This window comes from Orycteropus afer, unplaced genomic scaffold, assembly GCF_000298275.1.
Source record: "Orycteropus afer afer isolate SDZICR_OR568_19922 unplaced genomic scaffold, OryAfe1.0 scaffold00114, whole genome shotgun sequence".
In the NCBI taxonomy this organism is placed as follows: Eukaryota; Metazoa; Chordata; class Mammalia; order Tubulidentata; family Orycteropodidae; genus Orycteropus; species Orycteropus afer.
The window spans coordinates 9516252-9542804 of NW_006921701.1; the positions used below are offsets into that span (position 1 = coordinate 9516252).

A 26553-nucleotide genomic window follows, 5' to 3' on the forward strand; every position below is an offset into this window, starting at 1 on the left:
AAAAAAAAAAAAAAAATACAGACACTGGGGAGGATACCTGGCATAGAGATGCCAGTGTGTGTGCATGCGGGTGTGGGCCAGTGCCTCAGAGGAGGTGAAGGCTTGGAACAGGGAGGAGAGGAGGCAGTGGACTCAGAAAGCGCCTTGGCCAGAGGTCCTCTGATCCATCCCCCTGCCTTTGTATCACCCAGCAGGGAGGCTCTGCTCTTTGGGAGTGAGAAGTCCAAAGGACACAAACCACAGTGGGAGGGGGCATGCAGAGGGACAGACCAGGCTGGCACAAAGGTCACACTCCTGGACCCCCAGCTCCCAGCCCTGGGCCCCTCCCTGTTGCACACAGTCAGGAAGCTGCTTCCTTCTCTTCTACTCTAAAGCCTATGTCAGAATGCCCCTAAATGGAACCAAGGAATGTAGGGATAGCCTAGTGTTTGGTGCTTTCATGGGGAGATGAGGGTAAAAGGAGCACCAGGGTCATCAAGGATCTGCCTGTGGGCACTCAGTGGATCATAGCAGTGCTGTGCACAGACCTTCTGCTCCAATTGGTCAGTGCCTGGCCACTCAGGTAAGAAAGTGTTGTGTGTATCACAGCCCTGCTCTCCATCTCTGCGGCACAGGTCGCTGGGGCAGGGCAGAGCCACAGAAGGGACAGCACAGGCAGGGCTCCCAGGTCGGCAGTGCCTGGGCTGCAGGGCCACTCACATCTCCAGGACCATGACGATGTTGGCCTTTTCTTCAAAGGCATCCACACACTGGACCAGCTTGGGGTGATGTAGGCAGTTCATGATGCTGATCTCCTCCCGGATATTCTCTTTCTCTTTTGCCGAATACGCCTTGAAGAATTTCCCTGCCCAGATTTTTCCAGTTTTCTTCTCTACAAGTCGAAACACCTGCCCAAATTTCCCACTGCAAGTGAGAGGAAGAGGAAAGTCAAAGTTAACCAAGCTTTCCACCACACAGGGGTTAGCATACTATGGCACATGGCTAAATCTAGTTTATCTCTTTTTATAAATAAAGTTTTATTGAAACACAAACATGCCTAATTGTGTACATACTGTCTTTGTCTGCTTTCATGCTAAAATATCAGAGTTGAGTACTTGTGACATAAATTATATAGCCCACAAAGCTAAAATATTTACTACCTGACCCTTTACAGAAAATGTTTACTGATCCTTGCTCTAGATCAAGGAGTCCCTGGGTTGTGCAAACGGTTAAGTGCTGGACTACTAACCAAAAGGTTGGTGGTTTGAATCTACATAGCATTTCCTTGGGGGAAAAGTCTAGTGATCTACTCTCAAAAACTCAGCCACTGAAAACCATATAGAGCACAGTTCTACTCTGACACACATGGAGCTGCCATGAGTCAGAATCAATTTGACAGCAATTGGTTTTGGCTCTAGATCAATGAAACACATTTCTAACATTGACAGATCTACTCTCTGTTGCCTGTCACCCTCAGCCAGGGCCTAGCCTGGCACCTGGCATTCCCACACAATTACTGTCTGGTCTTGCTCCTCTTTCAGGGACTGTCATCTTCTCCTTGGGCTGAGGCCTCAATCTTGGCTGGTGGACTTTTCTTCCTTTCACTTCAGAGGGACTCACAAAGTTGGGTGAAGTAATCTTCCCAAAATGCAGAGAATGACTGAGTGGCACCTTCCTGCTATTTATTACCCTCTGCAGCCCTGGTCCCCTGAGAGCCTCCCCAGGAAGGGCTTCTACCCACTGCTGGGAGAGGGGAGCAGCAATGCTTCTTTGTGGTACAGCTTACTTCTACAGAGGAAACTTCTTCTACAGAATGGTTACAGTATTTAAATCACTCCTTTATTTTGAAGAAGCTCACTGGGAATAAAAGCTGAGCTCCATTCCTTTTTCTTCCACCTTTGCATCTCTCCTGGGATAGAGAGTTGGGGGATATGGACAGCCTTAGGTGCTGCTAGAGGGGACAGGTTGGCTGTGGCAAGGGGTCAGGGATGGGGCCTGGGCCCATTAGTATCCTCTACACCCCAGGGAGGAGCCCTAGTGCATAGCACAGACCAAGTTCATCAAGGGAACCGTGATGATCAGGCCACGCCTCTCAAGAACAGGAAAGTGAAGCACTAAATACAGCTAGAACTGCTGGACCACATACACTGGTCAGGCTTGACTGCTCTCGTGCATCAACAGAAGGATCCTAAAAGTAGTTAGATCCAGACCCAGTCCTCTCATTTTAGTCTATGTGGAGAACTGGGGCACAGAAATGGGGGAGGGACCTTCCCAAGGCTTCCCCAGAAGTGTGACCAGGGCTGGGACCATGTGAGCAGATCCCAAGAAAGCCCTGGTGACGGATGCTTTGCTAGGGTGCTGACAGGGTCAAGCCCCTTCTGATTCTGCAGAAGTCTTGGTCACAGAGGAAGGAGAACCCAGGAACAGAGAGCATGACAAGGCACTGGCTTTAACCATGGCAGCTGCACCACCCTCACCCGGATGCAGCTTCCCAATGCACTTACGATCCTAGTCTCTCCTCGATGTCATAGAAGTCAGACACTTTTTGTTCGGTATTGACCGTCACTGTCCGGTAATCCACCTCTGGCTCCTTCTCATCTGTGGAGTTGGGGTTGGAGTGTGTATGAGCCATCAGACCTCCTGGACCACCCTCTCCATCCCATGAGCCTGACCCAAGGACAGGTGGCCAGTACTCACCATCATCTGACACCTCCACTTCGTCCTTTGGCTCTGGGGAAGACAAGGAGGGGCAGAGAGGACATTGGTGAGTAGTACTGAAGGCTACTGAGAGCAAAGCCATGCTGCGTACCTTGCCAGGCCTCACCTGCTTTCCCAGGCACAAGACCACCAAGCCCTGAGCCTGGTATCCCCGTGGGGTCAGTCAGTCCTCACTTCACTCAGGGACAGATGCAGAGTGGCAGGTACCGGCCTCTTCACTTCACCCATCACCACTCCTCCACCCCAATTCCTTCCCCTCCAACCTCATGGTGCCCTAGAGAGAGCATTCTTCACATCTCTACCAGTATCTCTGCCTTCCAGAACCCACGCACAACCACAACTGACACTTTCTGCCCTTGCCTGAGATTCAGTGACTTACAGTTGCTTTGAGTGTCAAATCTGTCTCTACATTTGTTGAACATTTTTAATGGAACCCCTGCAGTGTACCAAGTCTCTTACCGGTTATTGTGAATACAGAAAATATACTGAAGACATGATCTCTCTTTCTTTTATAGGGCTTATAATTTAGCTGGAGAGGTAAAAACTTATGTACTTGAAAGTTCAATTACAAAGTGTTATATAACAAAGGCTGTGATATCACAGTACAAATGGAATACAAGATGGAGGAAAAAACTCAAAATTGCTACAGTCTAAAGCAATTATCCTTAGAAGAAGTAGTCTTTGAGTTGGATCTTAAAGGAAATGATGGGACACAATGAGGAGGTGGGTGAAGTTATACCAAGGAAATCAGTAGACGCAAATGAGGTAAGATGAGAAGGAGGGACATAAGCACACACCCCTCCAGGCAGCAGTAGCTCCTCTCATGGATGGATCAGTAGTGAGAAGGGTAGAGATTGGGGGACAACAGTGTATTCGATAGAACACATCCACTTCAGAACTCAGGTTTCCTTTGCCTTGATATAAGTTTGCCCCTAGACAATAGGGCTATTATGTCTTCTTGTCCTTAGCTAAGAGCTTTTTCCTTTCTGTGCCTCGGTTTCCTCATCTGTAGCAGGAAGGAGTTGTGCTAAATTATTTTTTAGGGCCACTGGATAGCTCTAAATGCAGCTTTTTGCAATGTGCTTTGTGTTCCTCAGTCATGATCTGGGTTGTGTTCCAGCTGACAGAGGGAGTGAAGGAAGATTTCCTGAGGAAATAGAACAAAGACTTGAGAGAAAGCATAAAGGGAAGAAAAATTATTTGTGAATGTGTAGATGAGTAAGCCTTGGGGAAAGAGTGATTTGCTGAAGCTCCCAAGAGAACCAAAAAAACCAAACCAAACTTAATGCCATTGAGTCAATTCCGAATCATAGTGACTCCTCATGGGTTTCCAAAGCTGTAAATCTTTATAGAAGCAGACTGACTACCTCATCTTTCTTTCACGGACTGGCTGGTGGGTTCAAACCACTGACTATTTGGTTAGCAACCAAATGACTTAACCACTACACACCATACCTCCTCCCAGGAGAACAAGACTGAGAAAAAGAATCCCTCTGAGGGAAAAATGTGGATGAATCTCCTATGAGGAAAGAAATGAGTGGGAGTGGCAGAGGTTGTCAGACACTGCCATGTAGAGTGGGGCTGTACAAACAAAATGAGCTTTGCAGTGCTTTGGGGAGGTTTGCAACTGAGCATTTGTAGTGACTGAAGAAGAAATTGCTGAACATCTAAGCAAACATTCTGAGGAAAAGCAGCACAGTTCCTATACAACTATACAGTTCCTATATAGGATAGGTACTCCTTGCTGATCAAGAGTTTTCAGGGAGTATATAAGCATGTGGTCAGGAACAAAGAGAGGCTGAGATTTAGAGTTCTAAGAACTCTGTTGATGAAGTTCCACAATATTTTTTTAAAAAGAGGGATTGGGAGGAATATTTTATCATAGAATGGAAATTGGCATGAAAAACAAAGAAGGATGAGATAGATAGGTATTCTTGGTTAGCATCTAACTGATGAATGGATTAGTAGTGAGGTTTCACAGATACTGCCCTGACATGGGTCTAGGTGATCAATTTTTCTAGATCATGCATTTGAGAGTGAAGAGTGATCTTGTCAAATTCATGGATATCAAGGATGCACCTAAGGGAGACCTCACATAAAGCTGGAAGCCAGTAATGGAACCATGTTTTCTGAGAAAACGTAATCATCATCCTCTTGGGGCAAAAGCCCCAAGGTATCTAGTTAAAACACAAGAGATGGACTAGGGACACGTAGACAGTTTCTCAACCCATTGCTCTGGCCAATGGAATGCTGCCATCAGAGAATGGCCACTGGCCACCAAGAGGCATTAATACTCTGCTTTTGATAGAGTCTTGGTTCATCTGTTCCTGGAACTCTAGCTATTGGCATTCAGAAAACCTTGGTGGAGCTGGAGGAAGCATGGAGGGACATTGAAAGGAAGGGCTGCCCGGTTGAGACAATCAAGAAGAGTTAGGCATCTCTCATTGGTAAAGAAGTCTAAAGCAAACATGATCCAAACCCATTGCCATTGAGTTGATTCTAACTCATAGCAACTCTATAGCACAGAGTAGAACTGCCCCATAGGGTTTCCAAAGCTATAATCTTTTTGGAAGCAGACTGCCCCATCTTTTTCTCACAGAGCAGCTGGTGGGTTCAAACCACAAACCTTTCAGTTAGCAGCCAAGTGCTTAACCACTTCACCACCAGCGTTCCTTAAAGCAAACATGCTTAAAAAAATTAAATTATCCAATTGACAAGAGTGAGATTAGGGTTATGGACTTTTCATCAATCCAGGAATACAATCACGTGAGAGGATCATCTACTGGTATAATGTACATAGGAGGCAGGCTGTAAGTATATGGAACTCACACATCAAGAGGTAGTATAAGAAGAATAAGTAGGTTTAACAGATGTTTAGGTTAGTTCAACAACGATATTTCAAACAGAGTTTTAAGAGAAGCAAGAGAATCATGTCAATTCAACATAATTAATTGAGCACTTGGTGGATATTTGTCCTTGGACTAGGTCCAATGACAAACACTGACTCTCAGGGAGGCCCTGTTGTCCTGATCCATGGTGCCCTGTCTGAAACAGTGCATCAGATCTGACCTGCTGAGGCATCCTTTATTGTTTTGTTCCCTGCTGCATTTGCCACTTGTGGCATGGGAACTAGAGCAGTCTGAGCAGCTGGGCAAGAGAAGAAGGAGAAGGCAGGCTGTCTCATCCCACCATCTGTGGAGGAACCACTGCACTTTCCTAGGATCCCAGGGAATACTTTCCAGCTAGCCCTGAAGAAAACATCCAGTTCTAGAACTGGCCAATCACTCTGAATCAAGATAGACAACCAGAGCTAGCTTCCTTGCTCCCCACTCACAAATGCCATACCTGCTCACCATAGTCAATCATGACGCAGACCGGCTGTCTCCTCTCCCATAGGATGCACAATGTATTCCTGGTGCTTTGGTTGTGGGGACCAGATCATCATTAGAGAATTCAAACCCCTCTTTTAGACTTATTGTCATTCCACAAACTTTCTCGATGTGACATTCTGATCAAGACTCCAGGATGACACATTTCCCTTTTTTCTTGTCCTATCTGCCATTCTATTTGAAGGGAATAATGAGCACAAGAGGAGGAGCAAGAGAGAAATGGAGGAAAGAGCATAGTCCAGTTAGCCAGCTATCAGAGCATAAAGGGCTGTAGGAATGAGAAAGGTGACCACCTGGTCCCCATCTTTCCACTGTGGAAAGAGTTAAAATGTAGTAGGAGAGACTATTCAACTAAACATTGGGGGGGAGGAACCCAAAACTATTCCAAAAGAGCTGTAAGGACCAAGAGCTAAGTGGAAGAACTATTTGGGAGATTGTTCTGAGATCTCCCTGGAAATGGATGGGAGAGTGGACGAAGACCACCTGAGACCTCAGGACCCTCCAGTCAGAGAACTGTCTCTTTCTGCAGTTAGGGCTGCAGCACTCCTGGTGGACACTAGAGGGCACCCCAGCCCCAGAGACAGCCCCTGAGCAGTTAAGGGCAAGGATGTTTGATCATGCCCCTCAGGCATTTCTAACCTCCCTGGAGGTTGCCAGGAAGACTTCAACTCACAAGAAGCCTTCTCGGCAGCTGTTTTGATAACAACTCTATGTTGTTGTTATTTGCTGTTGAGTCGGACCTGACTCACAGCGACCCCTCCTTGGGTTTCCAAGGCAGTATCACTACGGAAGTAGATTGCCCAACCTTCCTTCTGAGGAGTGGCTGGTGGGTCTGACTGGTTAGCAGTCAAATGCCTTAGCCCTTATGCTACCAGAGCTCCCAACAACTCTATAGATTAGGGCAAATTAGACTCAGGGGCTGGGATGGAGTGGATTTAAGAGTTAGATCAGGATAAGCAAGGGAGTGGAGTTCAGGTTAATGCTTAAGGCCTGGATGGGATGGGGAGAGTATGGTCTTATCAGGGTGGCACTGCCTTTTTGGTGACGGTGACCCTCATACCCTACTGTCTTCAGTGAAATGACCTACCATAACATCCAGTCTATCCTTCTTCTCTGCCTTCCCCCTTCCACACCTCACCTCTCTCAGAGCCATTTCCCTTTTAAAGTAGAGAGATGATCTGTCCAGGTTTATAACAACTAAAGCATCTGAGTGGACAGCAGAAGACTTTCGTGGAATCCTCACTCCCCACGACCCTCTGCTGCTCAGGCCTAATGCTTGCCAACTGTTCTGCTCCTCCTCCTCCTCCCCCTTGGATAACCCAACTGAGCCTGAGGGTGGACAGCAGCTTCCTGTTTGAAAGCCTTGGGTGGCCTGGACCCCTCCTCTGGATTTCAACATTTTCCTGTCCGCTCCAGCAGGGGAAGAGCCCTGGGGGAGGAGAGTCCAGAACCATAGAAGTTCAGCTGGCTGCAGGGAGAGGCCACCTGCCAGAGCCAAGTGGCCTTGGCCCCTCCTCCCTTTAGACTCTCCCTACAGCTGGCCTGGCCTTCTAGGAGCCACAGCTGGAAGCTCTTGTGGGCACTGGTCTTGCTGTACCAACCAGGGGTTTTAGGGTTTCTCCTGGTTTACACCATCCCACAGGCTGGGTAGCTCCTCTTTCCAGCTTATGATTATCTTCTCCCCACAATGTAATCCTTTGTCCTGTCAGTTTTCCAGAAGATGGGGAGTCCTCTTCCTAAACAAAGCAATATCCTAAAAACGTGCAGATTGCAACTTGGCTGCTCTTCCTGGCATCCCTACTCTAACCTGCTTTTTCCCCTTCTGGTCATTTCAGAGGGTGCTGTGGGGAATTTCAAAAGGCAGTGAGTTTTTTCACTGTTTTCCTCAAAAGACATTTTTGAGTAGCATAGTGCCTAAGGCACTTGACTGCTAACCAGAAGGCTGGAGGTTCAAACCCACCAGCCACTCCTCGGAAGGAAGATGAGGCAATCTACTTCCGTAGTGATACAGCCTTGGAAACCCGAGGAGGGGTTGCTATGAGCGGAATCTGACTGGACTGCAATGAGTTTGATTTTATCTATATCTATATCTATATCTAGGATTTTTGAGTAGCATAGTGCCTAAGGCACTTGACTGCTAACCAGAATGGGAGCTCTGGTAGCATAGTGCCTAAGGCACTTGACTGCTAACCAGGAGGCTGGCGGTTCAAATCCACCAGCCACTCCTCAGAAGGAAGGTTGGGCATTCCTACTTCCGTAGTGATACTGCCTCGTAAACCCAAGGAGGGGTCGCTAGAAGTCGGGGCCGACTCGATGGCAAATAACAACAACAACAACAGCTACTCCATGGAAGAAAGATAAGGCAGTCTGCTTCAGTAAAGATTCATAGCCTTGGAAACCCAATGAGGATTGCTATGAGTTGGAATCAACTCGATGGCAGTGACTTTGGTTTGTTTTTGAGTGCTCAAAGAGACCTGCTCTATACGGATGTTTAGAGTTCATGGGCAAAGCCCACCTAGGACATGTCCACTCAGGCAAACAAATTTGTTATGATTTGCACTGGGATCCTCCTAACTTTCTGGAGCCCTCATTTCATTTGAAAGTAGAGTTTAAAATCTATTTTATATCTAATTTTTAATATTAGAGAGGGTTATCAAATTATAATTACAGTTTCATACTCATGATGCCTTGAGTTACATGGTGGTTTCAGGACCAGGTTCTTCCTCCAGACCCTTTGGTGCTTGAGTTTTTCCACAATCTTTTCTCTACTCATATCTCTAAGCTTTCTTCTCTCCACTAGCTCCTTTCCCTTGGTATCCTTCCATTTCCCTCTCTTTTCTCAACTTTTCCTCCACCTCAAATCCACAGTACCCTTCTTCTTCTCTTCACTTGAAACTTCTTGAAATATTCCAAACTTCTGGCCTTTCCTTCTTCCATTTATTCTTTAACCGTGGCAATCATTTTTCTACACTGTGAAAACTCTAGGGACTTTGCCTTAAAAGATCAATACCAACCAAAGGGCTAAATCCAAAGATCTTTTCAGAGTCTTCATCATTTCCATTTTCAACAATTGCTTTTATTCACTAAGTCCTCTTTGCAGCTCATTCTTTCCCCTGTTTCTGCAACACAACCCTGTCTCCTCTTGGCTGTCTCCCCTCTCAATCCTTTCTCCAGCCCTCACAGACTCTTTCATTTAGGTATTGGTGGAATTACTTAATATGGCCCTTCTAGCCATGGCCTTTGTGACTTCCATAAAAGGGTTGGGTGGGGCTATGCAAATAAGATGTTTTGGGTCCTTTAAGAGGATTGGACAGCATGCTAAGAATGTAAATAAGGAGCATGGAAACTCTGTAGGGGTGGGATCATGCAAATAAGGTATACAGAACACTAACAAGGGGATTGGTCAGTTTTGCTATCTCACTAGGCTTGACAGAGAGCCAATCCCAGAGCAAAGGGGGGACCTCACTACACCAAGAAAGAAGAGTCAGAAGTGGAGCATGTCTTTTGGAACTGGAGTCTCCATGCTAAGAATCTCCTAAACTCAGGAGACAGAGAGAACAGTAACACTGGAGATGGCACAAGGCAGCAAGTTGGTGGCAAGTGCAGCAGAGAAACAAAGACTATCAGGAGACAGCATAGCGGGCTTGCTGATGGAGTGGGATGTCTCCAGGCACTTATTGATGTAGCTAGACTCAGTGATCCATGGAGCAACAGAGAGCTGAGTGCCTTCATGCAAGGTGGAGTGCCATGTCTCCAGGTACTTATTAGCAGAGCTAAAGAGCTTGGTAATACTTGCCTGAGCAGGGCAGAGCAAGGCTGAGGCACTGACAGGCTGAGAAGGTGAGGGCTAGAGAGAGGCTGGCCTGTAGACATGGATGAGAAGCTGTCCTGATCCTGAATTATAACCTGTTACTTCCCTTATAATAAACCCCATAATCAAGATTACTGTCTATGAATTCTGTGTGGCCATTGTAATGAGTTATCAAACCCAGCAGAGAAGTAGAGAGTGCCATTGGAGGGACAGCTGGTGTTAGAATTGGTAAAAAGGTTGGAGGGCAGAGGTATGTTTGACCTCTACCTTATAAGAATCAGCCTTGGGCTGATGTGGGTAATGACAGTAATTTTCTTTCCTCCCCCTCCTTAAGTTAGATGAGGAGATCTGATGATGCCATTTTAAAATGAAACAAAACAAAACAAAAACCAAACTCACAGCCATCAAGTCAATTCTGACTCATAGCGGCCCCTTTGGGTTTCCAAAAGTAGATTTCTGAATCTTTACAAAAGTAGATTGCCCAGCTTTCCTTCTGTGGAGTGGCTGGCAGGTTTGAACTGCCAACCTTCTGGTTAGCAGTCAAATGCCTTAGGCATTATGCCACCAGAGCTCCTTGGTGATGCCACACCAGTTTTACAATACTCCTTTGGGTTCTGTCTTCAGCCTTCTTAACTTTCTCTAATACTCTCATAGATGCTCATGGCTTCAATTATTACTTAAATAGTGAGGACTCTCTTATATGTAGCACTAGTTTACATCTTCCCCCTAGCTCTTGACTCAATTGTTCAGTAGTATGAAAGACACTTCCATTTGGATATATCCCTTGGACACCTCAACTCAACAGCTCTGAAACCAGAGCTTCTGTCTACTCCCAGTCTCTTGGTTATCTAACCTCCAAGTTATTGAAGAAGGAACCTAGGAGGTGGCCTAGTCTTCTCTCTCAGTCTAACCCACTGATAAAGAGCACAGCCTTCAGGGTCTGACAGTGCTGAGTTCAAGCTTGAACTTGCCACTTGAAAGCTCTGTGACCTTGGGCAAGTAGCTTCATTCCTCTGTCTCATTTACCCTATCTTCTATATAATGGGGGCATTAACAGTACATACATTATTGGGTTAATAGGATTGAATGAAATAATGCATGTAAAGTGTTCAATATATCGTTAGCATATAGCAAGTGCTCAATATATGTTAGCCATGATTAATAATAATAATAATAATAATAATAATGTTGTTGTTGTTGTTGTTATGTGCTGTCGAGTCGGACCCAACTCATAGCAACCCCTCCTTGGGTTTCCAAGGCAGTATCACCATGGAAGTAGATTGCCCAACCTTCCTTCCAAGGAGCAGCTGGTGGGTTTGAACCACCAGGCTTCTGGTTAGCAGTCAAGTGCCTTAGGCACTACGCTACCAGAGCACCTAATAATAATAACAATAATAGACCTCTAAATAGTTGTTTAATTTTTTTCAGTTAACCAAGCCAGGAACCAGGAGACATCTTAGACCAGACTTTTGAACTGGTTCTTGATTGGTTCAGTCACAGCTAATGGAAACAAGGACAATGGACATGCTGCATAGTAACCAAATCTCTCGTGTTGGATTTTGACCTGAGTAGGAAACAGGCAGTGATGCCCTGCTCAAAGATGGCATCCGACTGCACTGCTTTGAATATGTGTCGCTGCTATCTTTGAGTGGGGAACCACTACCTGTTTCCTATTCAGGTTGTGGTAGTTATGTTTGTGTGTCAACTTGGCTGGGCTTGATTGAGTGGCTGGGCAGTTGGTGGTAGTAATTCCCCATGATGAGACTGGCAATCAGCTCCATGGTGGGTTCTACCACAAGCAGCTGAGTAGCTGCCTTTGGGATGTGGTCTGCTTCCTGTATATAAGCAGAAGGCTTGGAAATGGTCTCTAGCTTATGGCACACTTGAACCCTGCATGTAGCTGTGTTGTTGTTCAGCAGCCTGCCATGCTCTGCCAACCTTGGGATGTACAATGGACTTAAATTAATGGCCTTCCATGTGGTTTGGTAACATTGGGACTGTGCCATTTAATTTGTCAACCTTGGGCTTCTCAGCCTCAGCAGCCAGCAGCTGTCTGAGTGAAGAAAAGCCTCTAGCTCCAGTGGGTTGGGAGCTGGAGGCAGAGCTGAAGCCCAAGGCTGAGGGGCTTTCACCCAGCCCCTAGAGCTTGGCACTTTGAACTTGGACTTAAAGCCTTGAAATTGTAAGAATAAACTTCTGTTTGTCTAAGCCATCCCATTTGTGGTATATTCTTGTCAAAGCAGTACTAGGTAACCAGAACAGAATATGGTACTGGGAGAGTGGGGTGCTTGCTCTGACAGATGCCTAAAGTGTGGAAACAGGAGTGGAGTGCATCCTTGACTTGAGACCCTGGCAGAGAGACCCTGGCATATGGCATGAGAAACGGCAGGAGCAGAACCAAACACTGGTAGAGAGATACTGGCAGAGAGACCAGCATGAAAGACAGCAGTAGCAGAGCCCAGAGACTGGCATTAAACAGCAACAGGCTTACCAGCCCATGGAGGAGAAAGCCGGGTGCTACTGGGTAGGTGGCTTCCTGGAGGAGTGGGTTGCCTTTGGGTGTTAATTGGTAAAAGAGACCAGCATGAAATGGAGTAGCAGGTTGGCCGGTCCATAGAGCAAGAAAACCGAGTGCTTTTTGGGCAGGGTTTTCTGGCAGAATGGGTTGCCTTCAGCATTAATTGGCAGAAGCAGAAAGACCAAGGAAACGAAAGCAGAGCTGCCTCATCCTGAAAGGGTGGTAGCATGGCCTTTGGGGGTGGAACAACCACAGCCCCCTAGGTTTCAAAGAGCCAGGCCTTCACCAACTTGGTTCTGGAGTGTGGAGCTGCTCGTTCATGTGAGCTAGTGGGATGGACCCATAGCCGCTGCCCAAGAGTGAGAGGGTGGGCTGCCATGCTCAAGAGGGAGAGGAATGGGGCCTGCCAGGCCAATGGGGTGAGGTCACCACTTAGAGGAACTAGGGGAGTGGAGCCACCCAATGAAGATCTTACAGATGCTAAGTTGACAAGGGGTGGAATTGTGGTAGTTATGTTTGTGTGTCAGCTTTGCTGGGCCTGGTTGAGTGGCTGGGCAGCTGGTGGTAGTTATTCCCCATGATGAAACTGGCAATCAACTCCATGGTGGGTTATCTACCACAAGCAGCTGAGTAGCTGCCTTTGGGATGTGGTCTGCTTCCTATATATAAAGAGAAGCCTTGGGAATGGTCTCTAGCTTATGGTACGCTTGAACCCTGCATGTAGCTGTGTTGTTGTTCAGCAGTCTGCCATGCTCTGCCGACCTTGGGACTTACAATGGACTTGAATTAATGGCCTGCTATGTGGTTTGGTAACATTGGGACTATGCCATTTTATTTGTCAACCTTGGGCTTCTCAGCCTCAGCAGCCAGCAGCTGTCTGAGTGAAGAAAAGCCTCTGGCTTCAGTGTGCCAGGAGCAGGAGGCAGAGCTGAAGCCCAAGGTTGAGAGGCTTTCACCCAGCCCCTAGAGCTTGGCACTTTGAACTTACACTTAAAGCCTCCAAATTGTAAGAATAAACTCCTGTTTGTTTAAGCCATCCTATGTGTGGTATGTTCTTGTCAGAGCAGTGCTAGGTAACCAGAACACAGGTCAAAATCTTATACACAAGAGATGTGGTTTCTATGCACTGTGTACACTGTCCTTGTTTCCATTGGCCATGACTGAACCATTTTGAACCAGTTCAAAGCCCTGCTTTAGACTCTTCCAAGTTTTCCCCTCAACTCTCTACCCAAAAATTCATGAAGAATTCTACCTCCCAAAGCTTTAGTTCATGCCCTTCCCATCCTCTCCTGGACTTATTTCCAAAGTGGTACAATTGATATCTCTTTGACTCCAATTTTGTTCCATTCTAATCCATCCTTCACTCCAGTGCTTCTCAAACTTCCACGTGCACACAAATCACCTGCGGAGTGGGCCATGTTAAAATGAAGCATCAGAAGGGACTGGGAGGCCCCCGAGACTGCATGTCTAACAAGCTCCCAGGGGATGCCAAGGCCGCTGGTCCATGACCACAGTTTGCCTAACAATCTCTAGTCTTTCCCTACTTCTCTTTCTAAGAAACAGATCTAATCCTATTAATTTCCTGCCTGAAAATTTTTGATGAACTTCACAAATTCACCTAGACTATCTTTTCAGTCTGACTTCTTCCTGTTCTGTGTCATATAGCATATGCCTGGCCACACACAATATTCTCAAAATGTCCTGCATTTCCATAACTTTGTACCTTTGCTCATGCTGTTTCCTCTGTGTGGAATGCCCTTCCTTATTTTCCTTGCCTCTTAAATCCTATTCCTTTTCCCAAGGCTCAGCATAAGCATCAACTCCTCTACCTTAACCTCCTTGGCAAAATTATTCATGTTTCCTGCTGTGTCCCCTTAGCTGTGTTTACATCACTATAATAGGATGTGCTCTGCCCATTATAGTTAGCTGTATACACATCTGTCTTCTCTATTTAGATTTTAATCTCCTTGTCTTATCTGTTGTCTTTGTGTCCCAAGAACTTGGCACTGAGTAAACACTCAAATATGAATCAAGAGAAGGAAGTAGGGATGAAGGAACTTGAAGTCTACCTGAGCTCCTGTCTTCCAAACCAAAACAAAACTCACTGCTACAGAGTCGAGTCCAACTCACAGCAGCCCCCATTGGGTTTCCAAAGTGGTAAATCTTTACGGAAGCAGATTGCTCCATCTTCGTTCCTCAGAGCAGCTGGTGAGTTTGAACCACCAACCTTCTGGTTAGCAGTCAAATGCCTTAGGCATCACGCCACTAGAGCTCCTCTCCTGCCTTCCAGGACCAGTTAACACATCATGACCACCTTGTGGCAATGTACCAAAATTGCAGTTTCAATGTTTTGTGAAAGGCCATATGTACTTCTTTTAGAATCCAAATACTATAAACCTTGGAAATCAAGACCCCAAAAGAACTTGCCAAACAGTCGTTGCTGATGTCATCTCAGTTCTTCAGTATCCCTCTGTGTACAGGTTTCTGCATACAAAATGTAAATCACTCATATTGCAAGTCAGTGATGCAAGGAAGGCAGCCTACCTTCGGGTTTCTCTCCCACTGTTGTGAGTTCAGACTCCTGACTTGGCTCACTGGTTCCATACACATTGATTGCCCGCACACGGAATTTATACTCGCGGTCAGGCAACAGGTCCTGGACGTTAAAAGAGGTGCTGCGGCATGTGGCCAGGTCCTTCCACATCTTGTCCACCGAGTCCCAGATCTCAACACTGTAGGACTGTACGGCACTTCCCCCATCATATGAGGAGCCGTACCAGGACAGGGTCAGCGAGGAGCTCCGGATATCAGAGGCGCAAGGTGTGCCAGCTGGGGGGTCTGGCTTATCTGGGGATACAGAAGCACATCATCACCCAACACATCAGAATTGCAGGGAAGGAAATCTGAATTAGCTCTGTCTGCTGTGGGGGAGGAGCAGCCCAGAGAGCCCAAGTCAATGCCCCTAGCCCCTGCTTTCCTTCCTCTGTAACACACCATACACAGTCCTACCTAGGCACAAACCACCTATACAGAAAGCCCCATATACATCTATCTGCTCAAAAGACATTTTTTCTTTTTTTTGGCTAGTCTTTTAGTCTACAAGTCATGATTTCCTGTATTTTTCCCAAGTCATAAACATATTTCTCAGAGCAAACAGCTTTAGGAAGCTGCCCAGAGGCGTGGACTGTTTTTCATCACAAATATGTCTTGAGAGAGCAGTCCTCTCTCTGTGTGTGTTTGTGCTTGTGTGTGTGTGTGTGTGTGTGTGTGTGTCCTTCAGGCCTTAGGACAGTGACCTGTGATGCAACTAGGGGTCTGCCTCTGCTATATCTGGGACTTGGAAAATGTCTGCCCCACTGAGGGGCCATAAAGCACAACGGTTAGGCTCTGAAGTCAGACAGATCTATCTGAACATGGCTCTGTCCCTATTCACTGGCTGTGACTCTCTCAGTGCCTCAGTTTCCTCATCTCTAAAATGTGGATAATAATAACACTTGGACCACAAGATTGTTGTGAGACATTGTGAGAACAGTGGCTGGCTTGGTTACCCCTCACTGACATCATTACTGTAAGACTTCATTTCTACCTTTATAAAACTTAAAGTTTTCTACCTCTTTTACTGTCCAAGTACCAGTACAAAATGAGATAAACGATTGCAAAAGCAAACCAGTTTATAGCAGTTTTAATCATAATTGCCCCAAACTGGAAGTGACCAAGATGTTCTTTAAAAGATAAATTGATAAACAAGCTGTGGTACATCCATGCAATGAAATATTATTCAGCAATTTAAAAAAAAAAAGCTACCAAGCCATGGAAAGACATGGAGTAATCTTGAATGTATATTGCTTAGCAAAAGAAGTCATTCTGAAAAGACTATATAGTGCATGATGCCAATTATATTGCATTCTGGAAAAGGCAAAGCTATAGAGAGAGACAGTGAAAAGATCAGTGATTGCTAAGAGCTCAGAGGTAGGGGAGGAGACATGAATAGGTAGAACACAGGGCATCTTTGGGACAGTGAAACTATTCTGTGTGATACTGTAATGGTGGACATATGACATTATGTATTTGTCAAAACTAATAGAACTATGGGAGCTCTGGGAGCTCTGTAATCTTTATGGAAGCAGGTGGCCAGGCCTTTCTTTCACAGCACCTCTGTGTAGGTTTGAACTGCCAACCTTTAGGTTAGCTGCTGCTGCTGTTGTTATGTGACATCGAGTTGGACCCGACTCATAGCAACCCCTCCTTGGGTTTCCATAGTGGTATCACTATGGAAGTAGATTGCCCAACCTCCCTTCCAAGAAGTGGCTGGTGGGTTTGAACCACCAACCTTCTGGTTAGCAGTCAAGTGCCTTAGGCACTATGCTACCAGAGCTTCTTTTGGGTTAGTAGAAGTGTGCAAACTGTTTGCATATACATATATTAATTCTTGCCCCACCCCTTCCATACTTCTATATTGCAGCCAAGAATGCACTGCCTGGAAACTCTCTCCCCAGCAACTCCAGCCTGGCCCCCAGCCCTGGGAATAATCTGGAACTGTGACAGAGCCACTTCTCAGTCTTAGCAGTCACCCTGCAGGCCTTCTGTGATAGAACCATTTTCACTAGTTGTTTAATATGTTCTCTTAGAAAAACTGTTTGTTCTGAAAGATATATTGGTCTTTTTAGAAACATTTCTGGTGTTGGCTAAGTTGTTTATTACTCTAAACTCTCTTAGAGGCAAGTGGTTCAAGTCCTCTCAAGACCCAGAGAAGGAAGTGAAAAAGCCTAAAGAGGGATGAAAGACAAACTCATTGCTTCCTCCAAAGAAAACTGTCTGGAAAATATCTGGTTGGACAAATTTAGAATCATGTAGGTTTATACAATGATGCAGATACACAGCACTGATGGATTTCCTCCCTTTCTGCTTTGGTCAAGAAAAGGGAAACTGAGAAATGGGCATTGCAGAAGAAGTACTGTTTGTACCCTACCCTTTTACAGATGCCTCTTGGCTGAAAAAGAGAGAACTGGCACGTGGCATACATCACAGCCTGCAGTACAAGAGATGCTGCAAAATAGCGGAGGAGAGACTTTAATTCCAAGTGAAACCTCAATGCTTTCAAGAAATTTTATACCATTTAAGGAGTTCAGGAAAGACCCTAGAGTCTCTCTCTCAGAAGTCAAATGAGACTGGAAGCTCTCAACTCCTCACCCTGTACCCCACAGCTGTACCTAAAGCCTTCTGTTCTTTCCAACCTACAATGCCTCACATAGAGGCACAGTAGACAGGGGTGTAAACCCACTAAAGGGATGTCCTCAAAGCAGAGTTCCTAGGAGCTTCCCCTCCATGGCAAATACCCAGACACACTCAGACTGAGAGGGAGACCCAGGCGTGGGCTGGCCACTGAGAAGCTGGCTGGATGTCTAGGGCCCATAGCTCCTCGGCTTCCTTAGAATTCTCCCATGGCTCTCTGGGGACTGGACCAACAGAATGGGAAATGCTGCATCTAACAGAAGGGTCTCAGATGGCACCAGCCCCAGGATTTTCCACTCAGTAAATATTCTTATTCTTGAGAAAGTGGAACATCTTGTCTCCACAGCCTTGCCCAAAAGTAAAAGTCTGTGCAGTCTCCATGTGCCTGCATGTTTGAAGATGATCTGTGGCCACACCTGACCCTGCCTGGATGCCCCTCCACTCATTGCCTCTGGATCTCAGCAAATGGCCCCCAGCAGGCATCTGTCTAGGTCAACTGCATCCCAGCCAGAGAAGGAAACAGGCCCTCAGAGACTAAGCCACTGCACTTACCAAGAAAACCTAGCAAGGCAGAGCCAAAAGGAATTCCAAAAAATCTGTAGGGCCCAGCTCCAGGGCTTTTAATCTTCCAGGCTATTAGGCAGAAAATGATCAAGAATGCATCTTGATTAAGCCTGAACCAGCATTATGAAGGGAAATCTTCTGCCCTTAAAAATCAGGCAAGTTCCACACTCAGTCAGTATTTGGAGGATGACTGGGTATTTGGGGTTTTCTCTACTTTGTTTTTCTCTTTTGAAGACATGCAAAGAGACCTGTTGTTTTCTCATGCCGTGTGTGCTCCATTAAGGAATTCATCACCTGCGCCACGTGGCTCTGCCTCTTACCTCAGGTAGGAGACAAGCCGCTCAGGTTGCAGCAAGAGCTCCCTGGGCATCACAGGTATCTGTACTGCCTTTTATAATACAATAATAATACTATGACTCCAAAATAGCTAAACATCACCCACCTGTCAGTTTATGCTAATATGATGGCTTGCACGTTGCTATGCCACTGGAAGCTATGCCACTGGTATTTCAAACACTAGGAGGGTTGCCCACAGTTTCACTGGAACTTCTTGACTAAGACAGATTAGGGAAAAAGGCCTATTTCAAGAATCAGTCAATAACAATTTTATGGATCACTCCAGAATATTGTCCTGTATGGTGCTGAAAGATGACCCCATTTAGGTTGGAAAGCAGTCAAAATACACAGTGGTGTATGACAGCTTAAATTCTAAAGCACTTGGAATTGTGGAAGGATATGGTCTACAGTGGAAGCCCTAACTCCATTTTGAGGCATGACCTCAGTTTCAGATTCCATTTGGGTTCTTTCTGACCGTTAAGTCAGCATCATAGCTATGCACATACAAGTTCTAGGACAAACCTAGGGAAGAGCAGTTTGCCTTCAGGAGTGTGGTTGAAAGTAGATTATACTCACACAAGGAGCTACAGAACTTGTCTGAGACTGTCCTTTTCTAATTTAAATTAAAGTTGGGGTCTTGGTTTTGTTTAGTAGCCACCTTGTGGCTAAGACACAGGCTGCATGGTCATGAGTCACAGCCTATCCTGACCACCACCTAGCCAGGAAGTCAAGACCCAGAACCAATCCTGTAACCTTTTTCTATTTTCAGTTAGGTGGCATTGTGCCTAAGGCATTTGACTGCTAACTAGAAGGTTGGAGGTTCAAGCCCACCAGCTGCTCTGCAGAAGGAAGACTGGGCAATCTACTTCCGTAAAGATTTACCGCCTTGGAAACCCAAAGGGGGTCACTATGAGTTGGATTTGACTTGATGGCAGTGAGTTTGGTTTTTCATTGGTTTTGTATCCTAATCATGGTCATTTCCCTGCTTCTGTAGTCCTGCCTACAACAGTGATGAGTCTATCTACCACCAATCATGATTCTGTGGTGATTCCCTGTTTTTGAAAATCATATATAATTAGCCACATGTGCATGACTCAGCAGACTCCATTCAGCTTTCTTATGCTGACGGTTTCCTCATCCAGGATGACTGTCTTTGTCCTGTCTAAGACTTAATAAAAATGTCTCTACTAAACCTGTTTGAATTTGGTGTCTCTTTTCCCCAATGGACTAAAGCATACCAATGATAGTGACCATGGTGCAGAGATGGTTAACCTGTTGTTTTGTTGTACATTGGGTCACTGTGAATTGGAACCAACTCCTCAGCAACTGACAACTCCTCATTCAACAACATCAAAATAGCTAAACATCACTAATTTAAACTAACTGAGGGATAGGGCAACTTTTATTATTATTGCAAACCAGCAGTCATAGACTATTTGAAAAGAAAGTGGTGTTAATTTAAAGAACATACAATGAGAGAAGTTAACAAGTGTTAAGTTTTATTCAACTGGCCTTATTTAGCTGGCCTGTAACTAGAGGTTTCTAAAGTGTTTGATAACTGTCCTGTGTAGGCCAAACAATTCCTGTTTAATCTCATTTATATTTTATTTAATAGACCCTGATCAGGTAATACACAGATGTCTTTAGAGACAGACAGGTAAATCTGAGCTTATCCAGCTTTACTTTGGACTAATTCTGAATATCCATTGGCTCTGAATGAATGTGGCTTTGCTGTAAACATCAATGTGAGTCCTCATTTTATTGAGCAATTCTATTCTTAGCTCTACGAGGGGGAGGCAGACAGAAAGCCCCATTCCCCTCCATTCCATTCCCCTCCCAGGACGGCATTTAACATGCTGCTCCTGCCAGCTGGCGGGCAGCCACACCGATGGCCCTGTCAGCACTGGCCTCGAGAATAAGAAACTCAACCATAAAAGGCCAGAACCACAGCCTGTGCAGTGATGGAGGAGGGGAGTATATGTCACCAGAGTGGGGGGGTGGGCAGGGGCACTGGTTACAGAAAAGCAGCTCAAAGGGGCTGACCCTCAAGTCACCTAAGCAGGGCAGGTACGAGTGGACACTGTTTGCTGACAGGATGGAGGTGTGGGGCCAAACCTTTCAAATGTGGTGCAGGCAAACTGGTTACCAGCACTATTTCCCCAAGTCCCACTAAAGCCCTGACTCCTCAGGGAAATTACTGAAATGGCACCTGGAGTCATCAAAGAGAGAAAAAGTGAGTAAGAAAAGGACCCTGCTTTTCTTATAGATGAGAAAACTATTTGCCCATGCTGGGCCTTTTCAGATTTAAAACTCTTAAACCAAAAAACAAAAGAAAGGGGGTCAGAGGAAGACAGGATAAGAGGGGAAATGGGACAGAATGAAGGACACTGAGAAATACTGAAACGGAGTATGGGGTAAGGAGATAAAGGCTATGGAGAGGAGTAGAGAGAGAGAAGGTGAACAGATCCCAGAAGCATGAACTGTGAGGAGAGGGAGTGACACCGGAGCTCAGTCATCTTCAACTTCCTCTCCAGTTCTCGTGCCCAAGAACAGTCTGGGGTGGGGACTGTAGCACTTCCTGTCCAAGAATCAGGAATCTATGGTCTGTCCTGGCAGCTGGCTTCAGCGTGGCTCACTGGCCTCCTCCAAGTCTGCTTCTCTTTATCTTTTATTCCTCTATCTTCCCTGTTCTCATATGGGTTAGACAAGGACTCACTTCTCCAACTGCTTAGGGGCTGGAGGGAGATGCTGGAGGGCTTGCTGAGGCTCAGTGTTAGACAAATGAGGACATCAACTTGCTCTGGCCTAGCGACAGCTCCTCAAAAGGCCCATATGTCACCCTCAAGATGAATTTTCCAACCAGAGAATTCCTACACCTTTCGGAACATTCTGTGCCCATTCGCACCCCCTTCTTCCAGGACTGGCATCTGAAAGACAGATGTTTGAGAATTTGTTCCCACTTGGTCCCTCATGAACTGTTTCACTTTGCTTTTACTGGACCTTAGTTTCCCCTTAGTGAGGCTGGAACACCCAGTCCTGTCCATCCTAGTCCTACGGTGAAGAGAGAACATGAAGATGGAGGAGGAAAATTCTGGGACAAGGGAAGTCGTAGAATGTCAGGGCTACAAGGGACCTTAATAGTCACATTTCTCCAACTTTCAACTTCATGCCTAAATTCCCCCATAGGAGAAATTCCAGGGGAAGATTTCTAACAACTGTAGCCACAGGAGTCCCAATTACTTACAGCATCAGGAACACACAGAAATGTCTAGCAAGACAGGGAACATAGGGCAGGACCTCCACACAGTTGAGTGGTTTGTGCATTGTAAAAAGGGGTTGGCTGAGGGCTCTAGACCAACCTCTGCTCTCCAAGGCTAAGTTAAGAGGCCTGATATGATACTGGGGGTACAGCCTTTTCTAATCACTCTGTCTAGAGGAGACCCTTTTCCTAATTTTCACAAAGTACCATATAAGCTTAAAAGTCAAGGGTAAGGGGAACACCCCTGCATGGGTCTCTTGCATATACCAATAAACACAGGCCAAAGACTCTCATGAGCACACATATATGCAGGCCCATACACGAGGACACAGCCAACCATCCGTCTGCCCCTTCCTTCATCTGTCTGCTCCTTTGCTAGGCTGAGCACCTGTCACTTGGGGATCAACTAGAACAGAGCATGATGGACAGCAGGAGACCAGGAAGGAAGATACTTTGATATTTCAAGAGAGAGCTGACCCTTTGTTGTCATCAAGTCAATTTCAGACGCCAGGTGACTCCATGTGTTACAGAGTAGAATTGCACCATGGGATTTTTTTGATCATGATCTTTATGGAAGCAGAACGCAGGCCTTTTTTTTTATGGTAGTGCTGGGTGGGTTCTAACTGCCGAATTTTAGTAGTTGAGTGCAAACAATATGAGCCATCCAGAGACCTGAGAACTGACCAGGGCATGAAGAACACAGGGATTTGGATGGAGAGGAAAAAAGTGAACTTGAAAGTCAGTCAGAAGACAGATTCAATACTGGGAGTAGGAGATGAGGAAAAGGGAGTGGAGGACTACAAGGTCATGGTGACCTCAGAGGCCAGGCTCAGAGGACTAAGGGGGTGTGGTGGTGTCTGTAGGGAGCTGAAGAGGCAGCATCAGAGTAGAAACTACCCTTTTCACAGAGTTTGGCTATGAAGAGAGAGAAGGAGATATGGTTAGGGTGGCTAGAGCAAGATAAAATATTGTAAGAGTAATAAAAGTAATAAAAAAAAAACCCCAATAATTTATGAGTGGATACACAGGTAGATAAGTAAGCTGAACAGGGATGGGATGGCATATGGGAGTACACCCAAGAGCATATATAGTCTTGGTGGAGGGTATTTCTACCTACAAATTTGTATGTGCTGCATATATATCTAGGTGTAGAGAATAAAGGGGCAAAATTATGTAAACTTCTTACTTATAACCAAACACTTTGAGGGACTGAGTCACTGGGCTTAAGAGCTTAAGACCACAGATAGTTTCAGGGGACATCTAGCTCAATTGCCATAACAGAGTTCATAAAGACAATGTTCTACATCCTACTTTGGTGAGTAGTTACTGGAGTTTTAAAAGCTTGTTAGCAGCTATCTGAGATACAACTATTGGTCTCTTTACTTCCAGAGCAAAGAAGAGTGATGAAAACCAAAGAGTCAAGGAAATAATTAGTCCAAAGGACTAACGGATCACATGAATCACAGCCTTCACTAGCTTGAGACCAAAAGAACTAGATGGTGCCTGGCTACCACTACCAACTGCTCTGATTGGGATCATAATAAAAGGCCCTGAGCAGAATGGGAGAAAAATATAAAACAAAATTCAGAATCATAAAAAGGACCAGACTTACTGATCTGATACAGAGTGGGACAACCCCCACCAAGACTATGGCCCTCAGGCACCCTTCAAACCTGGAACTGAACACATTCCTAGAGGTTACCTTTCAGCCAAAAAAGACAGGCCTATAAAGAGAACCATAACACTCGTGAGGAACACACTCCTCTGAACAATCACATGAGACCAAAAGGGTAGCATTTGCTCAAAAAACAAAGTTCAGAAGGCAGGAAGGGGCAGGAGAGGTGGGTAAATGGACATGGGAATTCAATGAGGAAGTGGGAAGAGTGTTGTTACATTGAGGGGATTGCAGCCAATGTCATGAAACAAATTGTGTACAAATTGTTGGATGGAAAACGAATTTGCTCTGTAAACTTTCTCCCAAACCACAATAAAATGTTTGAAAAAAAATTTGCAGGGGTTATACATGGTTGGTGTTTTTGACTAAGACTGGAGAGCAATATTTATGGACTGCTGGGAGGAGCCAATGGAGGCTGAAGAGAAGATGGAAGAGGGGGAGATGAATCCCAAGAACCTGGGATCAAGAACACAAGTGCTAATCTCAGGCTGGAGAAAGGTGGGCCTGGAGGAAGAAGTCAAAATGGGACTGATATAGAGAGCGTGTGGGTGTGGGGCAAGATGTTGAAAAAATTCATGCCTGATGCCTCATATTTCTCAGAAACTACAGGCCAAGGCCTGCAGGCTTGAGGAACTTGAGGAATAGCTGTCTTTGAGAATGGGTGAAGGTGCTGATCATGGACAAAGAAGAGGATTTCTGATCAGCAGAGATGCCTCAGATGACCTCAGCCTGGAGGTCCCCAGAGTCCAGCATGAGTCTGCAGGTTGATGCAATCTTCTTCCTGCTGTGCCCAAAAAATCAGGAACAGGAGCAGTGACGTTGGAGGATAGCATTGCTTCAAAGTGAGACTTTACACGAGAACTAAGACAGTGGGGGAGGCAGCGGACAAGAGGGAGAGGGAGATGAAGGTGGTGGCCAGAGAGGCCTGAAGTAGAGGAGCTCAGGGTCTCCAACAAGTAGAAGGGGAGAGAAGCCAGGAGGAGATTCACAGGCAAAGGAAAATGCTTAGGAGTATCTGGGATCGGGAGCTCCAGATGAAGATGAAGGATGGGGCAGTGTGAAAGTGTTGGGGAGGAAAGCCAATAGAACAAGAGGTTGTGGACAGAGAGGATGGGGTTCCAAAGAAGGAGCAGGACCTTGATGATGAAGTACCGGGGATCAGATATCCTGCCTGGGGGCTCACTGCCCTCCCTATACCCAACCTCTGTGCCAGCCTGCTCTAGACTCACCCACCACCGTGAGGTTGACCTGGGCCTGCCTGCAGCCCAGCTTGTTCTCCACCAGCAGTGTGTAGCAGCCGCAGTGCTCCTGATGTGCAGCCAGGATGGTGAGCTTGCTGCCATTCTCGCTGTTCTCCACCTTGATGTGCTCACTCTCCTGGATCTGGGGGCAGAGGGTAGGGCAGGCATTGGAGACTTGGGTAAGGAAAGGAATGGAGCTCCTGCACCCCCCTCCCTAAGGGATGCAGCTTGACAAGCTGTGTGGGGCTCAGTGTTGCTTGGATTCTGAGCTTCCCCCAGGGCTCCTCCTCTCCTGCATCCAGAGCCAAGTGTCCCTGAGGGTGTCCAGATCTGGGCAGGCAGGGAGGGTGCTGAGCAGGGCCAGGGTTGATGAACCAAGTCAGCATTTACAGCTACCAGAATATAGTTCAGGAGTGTCCCAGTCTCTCTCCAAGGCTCTAAGATGGGACTATAGGAGAACATATCTGGGCATAGTCACCTATAAAAACTATCCCAGTGGGTTCTGTGCTCTCGTCTGTGCTGTCCAATAAGGTAGTCACTAGACACATGTGCCTATTTCAATTTTAATTAATTAAGTGCAAAGAACACAATGATTCATCAACTGATGAATGGATAAACAAATTATGGCATATCCAGACATTGAAATATTATTTATTAAGAAAGAAAGAATAAAGTATAGATACATGCTACAACATGGTTGAACCTTGAAAACATCATGTGAAGTGAAAGTGGCCATGCACAAAGGGCCACACATTGTATAATTCCACTGATATGAAATGTCTAGAAGACGCAAATCCATAGAGACAGAAAGTAGATTAATGGATTGCCAGGGTCTAGGGGGAGGAGAAATGAGGAGTGATTGCTAATGAGTATGAGATTTCTTTTTGGGGTCACGAAAATGTTCTGGAATTAGGCAGTGTTGATGGTTATACACCTTGTGGATATACTAAAAACCACTGAATTATATACTTTAAAATGGTAAATTTTATAGTATGTGAATTAAATCTCAACAAAGCTGTTATAAAACTTTTAACTATATAAAATTAAAAATTCGGTTTCTGAGTTGCACTAGCCACATTTCCAGTGCTCAAAAGTCACATGTGACTAGTGGCTACCATACCAGATGGCACAGATACAGACAATTCCCATCACTACAGAGAGTTGTTGGATAGAGCTGGGACTTAGCCAAAGGTCTCTGGAAAGAGAGGAAATTCCACCTTACTTCACCCAACAGTAGCCCAGACACAGCTCAGGGCAAGTACGTTTGGAATGTCAGAGGCCAGCTGTTGAGACCAATTCTCCTTTCCTTCCTGGTACTAGCCTCCCATCTCTGGGCCTGAGGACAATTTGAGTACTTTGGAAACAGAGCAACGGAGGGCTAAGAAGTGATCTTCACACCTTCTGTAGCATTCTGGATCCAATGTCAGCCTCACCATCCTGGGGCCTCTACCCACTATGCATATAGGCACACATGATCAATAAGCTATATGGAATGGCCAGGCTCTGCAACTTCCTCTGAAAGCTGATTGCTTGCAATTCAAACATTTTCCTTTAGAAATGTTATAAATGGCAGTTTGATTTCTGGGGCAATATTTCAAAATTCATGCACGACTTATCTAGACAAATACTCTGATTCATTTTTATCCCTTCAGTACATGGTAAATTTCTGTTGTTGTCATGGATAGTATTCACTGGGCTGGCATAAGAATCACAGATTGCTCACAGGGTCTGAGAGTTCATCTTAGATTACTTGGTTCGATTTTTTTTTGACTGAGTAGGATTCTAGAGTGAGATATCAAAATCAGATAAGAATCATGAATGTTTTTTCTCT

General features: G+C 45.7%; 1 protein-coding gene across 1 annotated transcript in view; it reads right to left on the reverse strand.

Moving 5' to 3' along the window:
* Nucleotides 1–26553, reverse strand: part of MYLK (myosin light chain kinase) — a 194351-nt gene that overhangs the window by 31917 nt on the left and 135881 nt on the right. Inside the window, exons 20-24 of the mRNA XM_042781400.1 lie at nt 24711–24864; nt 14960–15262; nt 2677–2709; nt 2484–2577; nt 700–903 (exon numbers count right to left, since the gene is read on the reverse strand). Of these exons, the coding sequence (XP_042637334.1) occupies nt 700–903; nt 2484–2577; nt 2677–2709; nt 14960–15262; nt 24711–24864 (788 nt within the window). The remainder of the gene's footprint in view (nt 1–699; nt 904–2483; nt 2578–2676; nt 2710–14959; nt 15263–24710; nt 24865–26553) is intronic.